Source organism: Emydura macquarii, unplaced genomic scaffold (genome assembly GCF_026122565.2).
Source record: "Emydura macquarii macquarii isolate MOO-44397 ecotype Brisbane River unplaced genomic scaffold, CSIRO-AGI_Emac_v2 contig_1348, whole genome shotgun sequence".
NCBI lineage: Eukaryota > Metazoa > Chordata > Testudines > Chelidae > Emydura > Emydura macquarii.
Window position 1 is genome coordinate 12,460,173 of NW_027131485.1, and position 15,696 is coordinate 12,475,868.

A 15,696-nucleotide genomic window follows, 5' to 3' on the forward strand; every position below is an offset into this window, starting at 1 on the left:
AGAATCTCATGCACAGCTACAGACTGGGGACTGACGGGGTAGGCAGCAGTTCTTCAGAAAAGGACCTGGGGGTTACAGTGGATAAGAAGCTGGATATAAGTCAGCAGTGTGCCCTGGTTGCCAAGAAGGCTAATAGCATATTGGGCTGCATTAGGAGGAGCATTGCCCAGCAGATTGAGGGAAGTGATTATTCCCCTCTGTTCGGCATTGGTGAGGCCGCATTTGGAGTATTGTGTCCAGTTTTGGACCCCCCACTACAAAAAGGATGTGGACAAGTTGGAGAGAGTCCAGCGGAGGGCAACAAAAATGATTAGGGGGCTGGAGCACAAGACTTATGAGGAGAGACTGAGGAAACTAGGTTTGTTTAGTCTGCAAAAGAAAAGAATGAGTGGGGATTTGATAGCAGCCTTTAACTACCTGAAAAGGGGTTCCAGGGAGGATGAAGCTAGGCTGTTGTCAATGGTAGTAGATGTCAGAACTAGGAGCAATGGTCTCAAGTTGCAGTGGAGGAGGTTTAGGTTGGATATTAGGAAAACATTTTCACTAGGAGGGTGGTGAAGCATTGGAATGGGTTACTTAGGGAAGTGGTGGAATCTCCATCTTTAGAGGTTTTTAAGCTGCGGCTTGACAAAGCCCTGGCTGGGATGATTTAGTTGAGGTTAGTCCTGCTTTGAGCAGGGGGTTGGAGTAGATGACCTCCTGAGGTCCCTTCCAAGTCTAATATTCTAAGGCCTATCAAAACTAAATGGGCCATTTTGGAACATCACACTACAAAGACTTTGTTAATTGCCCCCCCTCCCCCCTTAAATCCATGAAGAGGCTATGTGCTAAAGGGCTTGTCCATCAGCTTGAATTCTGGAAAAAGGAAATAAAAATAGCAGACAAGAAAATGTTTCATCTGTTACTGTTTGGACTCTTACAGGTCCAGAGCTACGAAGTTAGGTTAGCCCTAAAAGACATTCAAAACTGACAGATTACTACAACTCTGTCATCTTTTGAAACCAGAGACTGTAGCTCATTTGTATATATATGTGTGCTTGCTTTAATCTTGTAATAACTCTCATTTCTTTTCTTAGTTAATAAATCCTTAGATAGTTTACTATAGGATTGACTACAAATGCTGTGTTTAGTGTGAGATCTAAGGTACAAATTGGCCTGGGGAAGAGATTGGTCTTTTAGAACTGGGAACTAACTAGAATATTTTGTGATCTTTGGTGTAAAGCAGTGGTCCCCAAACTATGGGGCATGCCCCCCTTGGGGGCCTGGAGGAACATTCAAGAGTGCGCGGTGGAGCCTGGACCTGCCCCCATGAGGGATGGGGAGGGAGCACCACCACGCCCCGCACTGCCCCTGCCTTCAGCTCAGGTCCTGCCCACGCCTCAGCTCCCGGTCCCCAGCTTCTAGTCCCTAGCCATGTCTCAGCTCCCAGGCCCCAGCTCTGCTCCCTTCTCTGCCCCCAGGCCTCATTCCTTCTCTGTCCCCATTCCCAATTCTGCCCCCAGTTCCGCCTTCAGCCCAAACTCCTCTGCTGAACCAACTATTAGGGGGAGGGGAGCAAGGACAGATTGCATTACTGGTAAGTGTGGGGGCGTGACTGGAAAAGTTTGGATACCACTGGTGTAAAGTGACCATCTATCATATAGTCCAGCTTACCTGAGTGGCAAGATAGACTGGAATTCCCAAGAGGGACTGTCTGTGACTCCATGATAAAATTGTTATGGCACTTTAGGAGTTCACACTTGTTACTGATTATGTTACACTTGTTACAGTGATGGTTGTAAATATATTTTAATGGTGATAGACATTTAGTCTAAATACACCTAGGCAGTATCCATAAAGAATAAAACTGGAGAAGAGGTGGCAAAGGCATTTAAAGTTATTTTTAGACAAGGCTGGATGCCTCAAATATTACAGACTGAAGAAAAGTGTTTTTAAACAAAGGTTTAAAGACTTCGTTAAAACAAGATTTTGTTACCGATAATGAAGTAAAGCTGGGGATTGTGGAGAGGTTTAACAGAACTTTAAAATCAAAGATGTGGAGGTATTTTACTGCCCGTAGCACCTGTTGATTCATCAACATACTGAAGGCCTTCATACACACTTACAACAGACGTTGTCACAGAACTTGTCAGAGGATGACCAAGTGACGTTTCCCACGCTAACTCACTGAGCATGTGGAAAACCATCTGTAGGGACAGTTTTAAAATAAAGGCTCCATGAGTGCTTTTTAGGAAAGGAGATCACAGAAGGATGTCTAAATCAAAAGGAACTTTTCAAAAGGGATATCTGCAAATCTTTACCAATGAATACTTATTATGTCTATGGTTTTATCACAAGGGCAGAGGCCAGTGTACACATTAAAAGATTACAGTGAAGAGGAAGTTGTGGGGTTTTTTTACCCTGAAGAATTACAAAAAGCAAATCCTAACGAGGACCGTATTTACAGAACAGCAAAGATTATAGTGAAAAAAGTATGTGTAAGAAATAAGTATTTTCTGGTCAAATGGAAAGTGTGGCCTGAAAAATTTAACAATTGGATTAAAGCATCAAGCTCAAGACCTCTGATAAAGGGAAAAATGGCTGAAGAAGGGTTTTATGTTGCTTTACCTAGCAATGCCATCTGCAGAGGCTTTTCCTCAAAATACTAGTTCCAATTTTACAATACATTTGGCCAAGTCTTTAAATTTGATCGGTAATTGGGATGTTGCTTTGTCAGAAATTCATTATTGTTACTTGTGGAACATGATCTCTCATGATTTACTGTTCATGATAGCATCAAAAAAAGCCAATACTACTACACAGAAGCGGGTTATTATTCAAGCATTCAGCATTTAGTAGAAAACATCAATGAAACCATCAACAGCGGTCCCAAGAAACTGGAGGTCAGTGTCTTTAAAATGCAATGACCAGAAGGGTTAAGGTAAAAGCAAAAGCAAATAATGAAAAAGTACTTTTTTTCTCTATTGGCGGCAATATTGGGAGCGATCCCGAATCAGAAATGTAAGATAACCCACACCCTGCAATCATTACAGGGGGGTTTAATGCTTTATAAGTGCACATGGATACAGTAGAGAACATCAGTTACTGGGAGATTACAATGTGCTGCTGTTACATTGTGTTCCCATCTGTTGCAGCAGCAACAACAAATTTATTACTACCACGTATAACAAACCGCATTACGTCCCCGTGAGTAAGCAGCACATCAGTACCATCACTATTGAAATAAAGATGGATCAGAGTAAACACATTTCATTTCGGGAAGGTGATTGTTAAACAGCATTTGCACCCCAGGACAGTTGAAGCATGGTGACTGTAAAAAATCCTCTTTGTATAGGAACTATTATAAGGCCCTAACTGGTTATGTTCTACCAGGATATCAGTGATTACCTGTCATGTATGGGAGATATGAGAGACATATTCTGCAATCTTTTTAGAAAAGCAGTGCTGATTTTGAGAAAGGGTTTTAGAAATCAAGCCTCACAGGAAAACAGCCACTCAAAATATAAACAAAGATGTTTAGCACCATTATGAACAAAGTATACATGAATATGCAACAGGAAGGTCCGGTCTAGTGGTGATGAGAAAAGCACTGTCACACCGTGCATTTACAGGTCCTCAGGTGCTTAAAAAAAAAAGCTGTTGGAAGACGCCTTAGAAGAGATAGTGGAGCATGGCCCATGGTAAAAGAGAGAGATTTTAAAATACAAAATGGCTTTCATTCTTATGGTGCTGAAGAATGTGCCAAATCAGAATTGGATACATTCCCCATTCAAGCCAGCATCGAGAATAGCTTTTATGTAGAGGTGCCACCCTTGGCCACTTTAATAGTGAATTCCTCTCTAGAATTTTTTATTTTGGGACCTGGAGATCGTTATTTAGACCTCAGCAACACACTGCTGTACATATGCTGCAAATATTGTAAAAGAAGATGGGTCAGACATTGATGAAGATGCCGGGATCACCCTAACAAACTGTCCCATCAGCATCCTTTTTAACGAGTTGGATATCAGTTTAAGTGACCATCTTATCAGTTAGATCAACAATTGTTACCTTTACAGAGCCTGTATAGAATTGATTCTGAACTACAGCCACAATACACTCGCTACACAGTTTTCTGCAGGAGGATTTCAGAAAGACACAGCAGGGGCCTATAAGATTGCCAGTTTGAATGGCGTGGGTAGCAGCATTTATGCACAGAGCTGAACTAACAGCCCACAGTGTGTGGATGTGACGGTGTGGACTTGAAAATTAAACTTATGCGTAACAAAGATACTTTTTGCCTCATGAGTGGGAATGCCAACCAGAATTTAAAAATGCACATTATTTCAGCATCCCTTTTTGTAAAACAGTTGAAAGTTACTCCAGGAGTCCATTTGGGCCAGGCAGAGGCTCTAATGACTGCCAACGCTAAATACCCTGTGGACAGCTTGAAGTTGTTTAGTATTCCGGCTGGCAGTCATGTCAGTAACCACAAAAACCTCTTTGTGGGAGAGTTACCTAAAAAGCTTCTTACTGATTTTATTGATAACGTCACCATCAGTGGCAATTACACTAAAAGCCCTTTCACCTTTAAACATTCTGACATTAATTTTGTCACCCTGTACAGGGATGGCATGGATGTGCTAGCTAAACTTCTACAACCCGATTTTGAGAATGGGAACTGTGTGAGGGAGTACATGCACCTCATGCAGGCAACTGGGAATTATGTAAAAGACGGAGCACTGTTGATCAATTGTGGTGAATTTCCCCATGCTGTACGCCTTCAACCCGACCTGGACCAGGAATGCCCCAATCATTATTTTCTGATTAAAACTGGAAAACTGAGCGCAGAGATTCGTTTCCCTATGGCACTGCCCTCTACATTCAACGTGATAGTGTCTGCGGGGTTTTGATAACATGCTCAAGATTAACCACAGAAAGAATGTTCTGTTTGACTCTATGTGAACACATGTTTTTTTGCAAATGATGTTTTTTTTAGATGTTTTTCCTAGTGACCTGTTCCCAAACAGGTCTGTGCACAGAAGACCCCTGGGACTTATTCTAAACACAACTCCCCACAATTTATCTGGGGAACACTGGCTCGCTCTCTACTTACCTAAACATGGGCCAGGTGAGTTTTTTTTACTCCGGTGAATTTTCTCCAAACAGTAACGTCTTTCCTAAATCTTTCATGACTTTTTTTAAACAATAGACCACTATAAGACCCCCTTGACATAACCTGTGGATATCATTCTATATTTTATTTAAAGAAATGTAGTAAGGGTTTATCTTTTGATCAGATTTTAAAATTGTATATGGCTGATTTACCAGACAATGACTACCAGACAATGGTGGTGCAGTTTATAAATGGGAAATAAGTCAGACAGGACATTTGCTTTTAAAGTGTTGGTGCTATTTCTGAGATGGCTACTACCAGCTTGTCAGAGGCAGAGCCTTCCTTTGCCGCAGTCTGGCTTTGATGAGCAGTTTTAAAAGAGCGAGATTTCGCTGCACAGGGCTAGACATGCTTGTCAGAGGGACAGTCTCTTTTAAAATGGTGGGGTTTGGTAAATATTACTATTGTTTGTTTGTTTTTCAAAACGTGTACACAGAGCCACTCTGGAGGGGAAAGGCCTGTTCTTAGCCTGTAGGCTTCAGGCATGGAAGCATTTAAATCCACCAATAGGTACTCAACAACATTTTTTGTTAGCATTCTCAAAAGCCTCCAAAAAGAATTGTGTTTTACCAGGGTACATTTGACGCTCGAGGGTGGTAATTTGCAGTTTATCTCAGTGGGTTTTAAAGAGAACCATATATTTTGTACTTAAATTAATTGTTCAGCTCCTTTTTTCTCCTGACAAAACACGTTTTGCACAATGCACATGATACTTAGGCTCCTGTGGTGTACATATTTTGTTAAGGCTTTCTCAATTTTACCGCTTTCAAAAGCAAACTCCATGAGGTCGTCGATAATTACTATATTCACTTTTTATTACTAGGAAATAAATGTTCATGATTAAAAGTGTCAGGTAAACCTTCCAAAAATGTAATAAATGGATAAAAATGTAATAAATTCTTTATGCAACGGTTGCTTACCGCTATAACAAAACACAATATTTTTAGGTATGCATGGTAACAGCCTACTACTGTTTTCTAACAATTGTTTTATAAAAAAAAGATTTTCCTGAATTTGAAGGGCTACAAAGCAAATAAGGAAAGGGATGAACAAACTGAACGTGGCTCTGCATAATAATCAATATGGCAAGGGTTTAAAATCTGCCTTGGGGGTTCTTTTGTCATAAATTACTTTTTAGATTTTTTTAAAGCGTTCTTGTCTCTATCAACCAGTACTTTTTCACCCTTTTTCATCATTTCAGGCTGCTGAAATAATCTCATTTGGGTCCTCTCCTTTGGGGTCCAAACAGTAATCCTGGGTGAGGTCTTTTAAACTAATTAATTTTCTTGCCATTCCCTGAGTTAAGTGTGATCCCTTTTACTGTCATACAGGCCTTACCGCTGGCTAGTTTGTAACCCTATGTTTTAGGACCTGTGGACACAAACTCCACAATCTGTTCATCTGGCAGTATTTCGCTGGTCAAATCCCCTAAATAATCCCATACTCACAAAAAAGTAAATGAATCACAAAATCAGTATTGTGGTACAGATACCTTTCCTGTAAACAATCTAACAGCTGATAGAGCTCTAGCCTAGCATAAGTGGTAAAGCACGCTATAAACACAGTGTCGCTGGAATGGGCTCAGTGTTCTTTTGCGTACTTCCAGCACACTACAGCCATATCATCATTGATAAACTCACACAATGACATTGCATTATAAGGTACAAAGGCGTACTTAAAGAACTCATCGGGATCTGTCACTATACTGGTGTTAGATATGTATGCTGACCAAATTTTCCCCACAAGAAATTTAAAAATGGCTTTGAGATTTGTCTTTTTGCCGGGTTTTCCTTAATCTTACTTAGATGCAAACATATACCTGCTCTTTCATGATATTCTTTTATGTGCTGGCTTTTTTCCTAACTCATCTATTCACCAGTGAGGGAATCCCAAAGCCTCTTGTTTCTGTCTGAGGTACATTTTAATGTAGTCTGAAAACAGTGTGTCATAAGAGCATTTAAAGTGCCAGACTTCATCAATCTTAGCGATCCTGTACCCTTTGTCTAAAGCCTCCACCAGCTCTATCATGTATCAAGTTCCTGTTAAAGACCTCGCCTCCTGACTGTCTGTTCAGGGGTCCATTTGCCTTATTTCTGCACAGGGGGAACATTAGTTTACCTTCGACAGTAAGAGGGGGAAATAGAGGCCTCTTGGAGAGTACACTGTAACTCTGGCATTGCCAATTGTCAATCTGGCATTGTCTGATATCCCCAAAATCCTTATTCATAATAAGGGGGTGCCCCACAGGCTACTTATCAGCCTTCTTAACAAAAGGGTAAAGGCTGGTGAAATTGTAATAATGAATCTGCTCACTGGGCTGCGGTGTGTAATACAGATAGTATTTGTTCTACCTCTGTAAAGGGTGTCGCTGGGAACCAAAGGCTGCAGCAGGTTTTTTTCACATAAAGATTAACTAACAGCCTTCCATTCATGTTCCCAGATTGTCCTTACCTCAAACCCCTGCCTTCTGAGAAATTCAGCCATAATCATGGTTTGATTGTGCATGTTGCATTAACCAATGGATTGTAATCATTCTCACAGTGGCAGACAGGACAGCCATGAAAAAAGCAGCCATTGAATTCAAATGCCCTAGGCTTGCTGGCTATGATGGCATAACCATCCAAAATATAGGACCCTACCTTAAATTCCCCTGCAAAACATGCTGGATGTGGATGTTCTCTTTGTGGGCTGTGTACATTAGCCTCTGAATGACAGGCATGGAAACATCTCTTCTGCAGCTTATGGTAATTGCCTAATGGCAAAAGGGCTATGGTTCACAGTTTAAAAAAATTAAATGGTACATGGCTATGCAAATTGATGCTAATGTAATGTATTGAAAGGGGTCTATCCACTTAGTCACCGCCTCCTCATTATCCTGCCCTAGGTTTTTAACAATATGTGTCTTTGTAATTTGCATGACTTCTTTTCTGAACTGGTCACAAATGTCTTGCAAAATTTCAATATCTTTCTGGCAATAATAGTTCAGTTCTTTCTGAAGATCTTAATGCAGACAAAGTGCGGCTCTTTAGAGGAGGCAATATCTTGCTTGAAGTAGTAGAGGGGATGTCAAGCATTCCCTGGATTGATGCACAGAAGCACCAGGACAAAGTCCTGATGCATCCGGCTGACAGGTGTTAGTATCAGGTGTGCAGGATGTTTCACAGGTGTGGAAGAGGTGGTATGGGGCCTGTCCTTTTGCCACATGGGTGCCAAAGTCACAGACAGCAATAAAGGTTCTTATTCCTCAGTGTGCCTTGTCTACACTGTGGAGCAGTTTGGGTTGACTACATGTTGGATTTATCAACGGGTACAGAGGAGGCCTGGAGCACTTCCAGTTGCACCTTCTGGGGTCTGATGCAGGCAGACCTTATGCTGTCATGGTCTTTGCACAGAAAAATACAAAGTTCTTCATGCCTATAAAGCACATTAGCTGAATACAATGTGAGTGCTTTCTTTTTGCTGGCTTGTTTCTAAATTCAAATTAGTTTTATTGATTAAAGTGTTTAAAATATTTCTAAGATCATTTCCTTAAACATTTTCTAATTCTTTTAAAAGTAAAACGTCCACTGTATATTGGAAGTATTGGTTACTCTTTATTTAATCTTTCAAGCGACATCCTATTCACCCTTTGCCAATTGTCTATGAGCAGGGAATGTATCCATAAGTGGAACTGCAGTGAGTTGTTCTGTATTTTTGCTTCCAGAACCTCAAGTCTCCCAAAAGCAGCCCTGTCAGTGACTTTAAATTCACCACCTGGAACCCAGAACTGCAAGTACACAGCAATGTGGAAAAGGAAAGAATACTTTCAAGTATTGATGATGTAAAGGTGTGATACAGCCTTTTTTGTTTTGCCAAATTTTATAGATAATCTGATAGAACAGTTTTTATCAAAAGCTTTGCAGGGTGGTTGGAACCAAAACCATTTCCTTTTCAGGAAGATGAGGGTCCCAGGCTGCCTAGATAGCTTCAGGACATCCCCTGCCCCAGTGCATGTGCACATGCACACACTTGCTCCCTCTTCAACCAAAATTCTCTAACCTAAAACCTCTGCCTCTCCGCCTTCCTATGTCCCTGATCCCTCTGGCCCCTGACTCCTCTGCCATACCTCCCTGCTCTGTTCCCTTGGTGCACCATGCAGCAGCCCATTCAGCCTCATATGCTCCCCTATGCTGTGTGGCCTCTGCCTGCCCCTGTGGTGCCCCAGAGCCCAATCTCACCACCAAAGCCTAACTCATGCCTCCTGCTGCTCAGCTTTCCTGGTTCACCAGGGGTATTCATAGATTCATATTTTAAGGCTATAAGGGAACCATTAGATCTTTACTCTAACCTCCTGCACAACACAGGCCAGAGAATTAAATCCAGTTACAAAGAAAAATAGCTTGTGATGATGTAATTAAAGACTGTATAATAATGCATTTGCACAAGAGGGCTGACTTAAGGTTGCCTGTGCATTTCCTAACTGGCATTTCCTAACTTCTGACTGCTTGACTTTGCAACCTCAGTGTTCTTTTAACAATTGTAGGTTTTTTTGTATATAATTTCCTAGCTTTATTAAAAATAAGATGAAAAAATAGGATTTCCATCATGTGGAAACCCATGTTGATTCCCACATGATTCACCAACAGAGTTAAAACCTTTACATCCACAGCACAGATTGTTGCCACTTGAGCTAACAAAGTAACTGATAGCAGTAGTAATTTGTCATCCTCTACATTGTGAGGAAGGTGAAAGCACAATGTCAATGGATGACCATCTCCAGGGCACCCCTTCATGGCCTCAGAGTGGTCCTGCAGTGTTTCCATCCCTCAATTTTCCTTTTTCAGACACTCACAGTTCCTTTCTTCACAGGGGATTGCCTACTCTACCATATGTGATAAGATGAGTCCCACCTGGGACACCCTCTTGTGGTAGGCTCTGACATGATCAATGTATCTGTCTCAATTTCTTATTTCTTCCAGCATCCCCAGTAACTCCATGCAAGCTTTCAGAGTATAAATAGCCTTTTAAAGGGTTAATTTATTTCAGAAAGTCCCAGAATCATCATCCAGATTTTCCCAACACAGTTAATCTTTCAAGTTCCATCAGTCCATAAACACACCAAGAACAGCTCCAGTGTCTCTCATCCTGCTTCAGCTCTCCAGTATCTCTGGCATTTCTTACCACATCTCACCCCAGCCCTTCTAGCTAGGGAGCTTCTCCACCTTGTTTCCAACTCTTGCCTAGAGACATCAGTGGGCTCACCCCTTAATCATTCCCCAGCCTTCAGCCCTCTGGCTTCAGCTCTGAGAGCCAGCATGCATCTGCCTCTGTGGCTGTCAGCCTTCATTTCTCTCTGCGCATAGCTCTCTGAACTGGGAAAGTTTATAAGTGACCATCCCCCAGCTGTCTTATCACTTCCACCAACCTGATCTGGATCCATTGCTCAACAAGGGAACACACTGCTCCCTCCCTCACGGGCATCTCCTCCCTGAAGCTCTCAACCCAGCTCTGTTCTTTTTCTGAGCTTTCTTTGGACTCTGAATTTTTCCAGTATGCATTATGAACTCTCTATTGTCTTTATGCTGTCTTATTTATAACTCCCAGGGAAGTCTTCCCTCCGAATTACACCAAACTAGGACACCTGTACTTGGACAGGAGAGCTGATATAATTTCATTTACGGTGCCAGCTACCCTGTTACATATACATTGTATTAGTGGATTTCACAGCTGCTGGCTATCAGAGGAATGATGACATTAGAGGAATACTGGGTTCTATTTCCAGGTTTTGAGGGGAAGTTACAGACCATTCTGCCTCTGTCTTCCCCAAGCCTGACTGATCCCTTCTGCCCCACTGATCCCTCCAGCTTGTCTCAATCCATCTCCCCTTCAATTTCTTGTCCCAGTTCCTCCTCCCTTTTCTGACTCTTTATTTCAGTCCTCTCCCTTCACCACTATTCCAGTGTGGCTGCTTCTTCTCCTCACTACCTGGGCATCAGCAGTGGGAACATTGAGAGCACTGTAGAGACTGTGTCTCTGCGCTTAGTTCTTGTGCTTGGCACTATAGTGGTTCTTTGCATCCAGGCAGAGCAATTGCAGGGAAAGTCCAGCTCAGCCCTGGCTGTCCTGGAATGGAGCATGCTTAGTACAAATGGAATCTTGGGAGAAATTAGCTTCCAAATTCTAACAAGTCTCTGTTGAACTTGTGTGAATTAAGATCTTCAGGGTCTCATAAATTGGCCAAATTTGGGAGAATTTTCACAGCAAAAAGCTGACACGAGAGCAACCCCTTGCCAATTGTAACTCCTTGCTCCAAAGAATGGAAGCATGACAGCTTCTCATTGAAACAGCTTTAAAAATTTTTTAATGTGGACAAAGCAACATATTTTTCCTTAACCTCATTTTGGGAAGTGGCTGGACTGTTTTTTGCTAAAATCTTCCAAAACATTCAGCCTGAGCTTGTCACCCGGCATAGAAAGCATCAGTTTGAATGGTCACATTTTGTCAAAGTAAAAAGCAGCTTTATTATTATTTATTATTAACATTGTCTATTATAAGATCTGTCTTGTTCAGGTGCCACTCATACACCACTAAAGTGAATGGGAGTTGAATTATAGAGAGAGAGCAGAATCGAACCATCATTGCATAGGATGGAGGGTGCTGATTGAATGGGACAGCTGTTCAGCACTGCTTTTTAACCTCATTATTCACTGTATGGCATCAAGATTTATTTACTGCACACTATCCAAATCTTGCACTGAATACAGAATTACTAATTTCCTCACAGCTTTTCTGTTATGCTACTCACCCCAGTATCTGAATCTCACAGACATTAAAAGAATTAGTATTCATAGCACCCTGGTGAAGTAGGAAACAATTATTACTCTCATTTTACAGATGGGAAGCTGAGGCACAAAGTGATTTTGGCCAACATTTACAAAAGGTTTCATGAATTCTGAGTTGCCTCAATTATTGGACACCCAACTTGGGACATTTAGGGCTAGATTTAAAAGGATACTTAGGCGGACAGGTAGGCACCTAAGTGCAACATTTGTGAACACCACTGGCATTCACAAAACCACATTTCGGCTGATGGTGCCTAAAGTATGTAGGTGTCTAAGTTTCCCCTGGTAAAGTCCCCATGGCAAACTGAATTTCTGCCACTGGGCCTGCATACAGCCTCACAAGACACAATGCTGCCAAACAGCTTGGCACTTAACTCTGCTTAAACCCAGCAACATTCACAAACTAGGCATTCCCCTGCCTGTCTCACCTATAGGACCTGAGCAGGTAGGCATGCTCAGAGGCTGCCTAAGAACATGAATACCAAATTAGGCCCTTCACAAAACTCCCTGAAGGGGTAGCCCCTAATAGCCCAGTGGTTGGAGCACTCCTTTAAGAAGTGGGAGACCTAGTTTCAGATCCCTACTCCGCTTGAATCCAGGTTCCCTCTTCTGAGCTGAGTGCACTGGGCTAGGGCTCTCCTGATGAAGTTGTTCCACTTTGTGTATAATATTTAAATATTCAGGAAGCCAGAGAGAATGACTGGGTAGCCTAGTGGTTAGCACACTCTCTTGGCAGACCTGGGTTCTAGTCCTTGCTCCAATTTCAGTATTTCATATAAAGTGGAACAGTTTCAAGAGGTGAGATTAAAAAAAATCCCTCCTCCCACTCCAGAATATCCTGCAGCCCAGTGGTTAGAGCATGCAGTTAGGAGACCTGGGTTCAAGTCCTTGCTATGAATCAGGCAGAATGGGGCTTTAACCTGGGTCTCCTATATCCTGGGTGAGTGCTCTAACAACTGCACTCTTAGGTATAAAGGAGGGCAGCTCCTTCTTTTTCTTGAGGAAAGGGCTGTTCTGGTTTAGGTGCCTAACTCCAGGAGACGGTTCACCGTTGTGAATTCTGAGCAGAGGGACGTGCTTCCCTGACTCCAGCCCAGAGTTAGGTATCAAACTCCCTTTCAGGGGCAGGGCTTAGGACCTACCCTTCTCCTCGGCATTTCCTACTGGCTGGCTTAGGTGACTTCTTGCTCAGCATTTTGGCTTTTATGAGTCCCTTTTTACAATGTCCAACTCTCCCCATGCGTTGTATGAGGAGCTTGGGCATCCAGCTCAGGATTGTGAACTCCACTGGGTGACAGGGTGCTCAGTGCTGCTTTTGAATCTCGCCCCCTAGGGCCTAATTTTTAAGAAAGACTAAGCATCCACAATTCCTGTGGGCTTCAGCTACAATTCTGGATGACCAGCACTTCAGAAAACCATTCTCTAGGTAGCTCAAGTTGATTTCCCAGTAAATGAGGAACACACAATTATTGGCCACCTCTGAAAATGCTGATTTTAATTAATTTATCCAAAATCTTAGAAGTCTTTAACAGAGATAGGAATAGAACCCAGTTCTGCTGGGGCTTAGTCCAGCACCTTAACAAGAAGACCATCTTTTGTCTTCCTGGAGGCCCCGGCTTCTCCACTATGAACTTTTGGAGTGAATGTGCTTGGGGTCCTACAGCCATCAATCTTGGTTACTATTCAGACCTGTATTACTCCCTGCTCCTCCTTTTGTATGTAATTTTGTGGATTGAGAATAAAGGAACTATGTCACGTAACTAATAATTTTCACTAGACTTATATCAGAATTTGAACTTAAGATTTTCAAATTGCTAGTACAGATCATTGCAACTTGAGTCAGAGCTCTCAGTAGTAATAAGCTCTTGTCTGTAGATCAGCCACTAGTAGAGTTAGCTGTGTAGTGCACTGAAACAGTGGGTTAGATATGGAGGAGTAGCCCTATTCTATAACAGCAGAATCAAGTACATACATTTGGCAGATTCTTTCTGAGAGGAAATTGTGGCTAAATTGAAGGAACTTAAATTTTGTTCTGAGCTCTGCTAGGTGTAATCTTGTATAACATTTCTGGGAATCTGTAGGGGACTGATATTTCCCTGTCCTGATAGGGGTGTCAGGCCTGGCTTAGTAATATAGGCTGGGAAGTGTGAAGTCAGGGGAAAAGGTGAGCTCATGGTATCCTGTTTCCTAAATAAAGTAGAACCTCAGAGTTATGAACATCTCAGAAATAGGAGATTGTTCGTAACTCTGAAATGTTCATAACTCTGAACAAAACGTTATGGTTGTTCTTTCAAAAGTTTACAAGTGAACATTAATTTAATACTGCTTTGAAACATTACTATGCAAAGAAAAATGCTGTTTTCCCTTTTTTTTTTTAGTAGTTTACGTTTAACACAGTACTGTACTGTATTTGCTTTTTTCCCCACTCTCTCTCTGCGACTGCCTGATTGTGTACTTCTGCTTCCAAGTGAGGTGTGTGGTTGACTGGTCAGTTTATAACTCTGGTGTTTGTAACTCTGAGGTTCTACCGTACACTGCTCCTACAAAAAAAGGTATTTTGGGGGAGGAGAGCAGAAGGATCATCTGGAGCTTCAGTTTTGTGTGTCTGCTTCAGAACAGTGTAGGAGTCTAAATGAGGCTTGAGCATTCTCCCTGCAACTGAAATGTTCAGACAATCAACAGACAGTTTTGTACAGTAGGACTTGTTGGTGAGGCAAACTAAGTTTTTGTTTTTTTTTTTCCCCCGGTGCTTGAAATTTGGCCAGATTGAAATGCTTTTTCACTAGGACAGCAAAAGACACTGGTCTGTCCCCAGGGCTACCCTCATGCCAATTTCAAATTCCTGCTATAAGCCATAGAGACGAAAAATTGTTAATCTTGGCAACACTACCTATGTTCACTAGCCTTATTCTCAAAAATCATTGTTATGCTTTTGCTCAAACTTAAAAAAAAACAAACATTAATTTGATGCAGAGAACAAGCATGGAAAATTTCAGTCCAAACAATTAAAGTTTGTCAATGTACTATGCAAATAAAAATGGGATTATAATGGGAAGGGTTAGGTAACCTTAACTCTAGGCACTGCTATCTGTGCACACTGAGAAAGCTCTTTAATGTGTCTTTTATCTGTGTATTAGGATTTTATCCTGTTATCCATCACCAAAGTATCTGAGCATCTCCCATGTAAAGTCAGTAGTGAGGTCCCTAGTGAGCTTCATGGAGTCTTTGGCAGTTTGCACTTTTCAGGGTCAAAGCCCTGCTTGGGGTAGGGTTGTTTTTTGTTTTGTTAGAGATTTTTTAATTCCCTGGTTTTGTTGATAGGGATTTAGGGATAGAAGGGGTGACAGCTCCGATCAGCGGTAGTCTTATAATGCAACAACATTCATTTAGTAATCACTATGGCTGCATATTCAAACAAACAAAAAACCCTTGGCCATTGACATATTTTATACAATCCCTGTTACAGGGCTCATTGAGGTATTATTCTGGGACATCCATTGAGCTGTTTTCTTCAACAGCCATGGGTACCAGGATGGATCCCCAACATTTCTGGAAAAATACAACACAAAAGCATTGTATACTTGAGCTACATCAATGATATTTTCATCCAATAAATTGCCCTGTTCTGTTCACACTCTCTGAAGCATCTGGCACTGGCTGCTGTTGGAAGACAGGATATTGTGCTAGATGGACCTTTGGTCTGACCTAGCATGGTTCTTA

The 15,696-nt window shown here is 41.8% G+C and overlaps 1 protein-coding gene across 3 annotated transcripts in view; it reads left to right on the plus strand.

Annotated features, from left to right (window-relative positions):
* KATNIP (katanin interacting protein) overlaps window positions 1–15,696 on the plus strand; it is a 136,136-nt gene that overhangs the window by 20,657 nt on the left and 99,783 nt on the right. For 2 of the 3 annotated variants that reach the window (XM_067551201.1, XM_067551202.1), the window contains exon 5: window positions 8,859–8,981. The exons of the other annotated variant lie outside the window; for it this stretch is intronic. In XM_067551201.1, coding sequence (XP_067407302.1) covers window positions 8,859–8,981 — 123 coding nt within the window. The remainder of the gene's footprint in view (window positions 1–8,858; window positions 8,982–15,696) is intronic. 3 annotated transcript variants of the gene reach the window in all.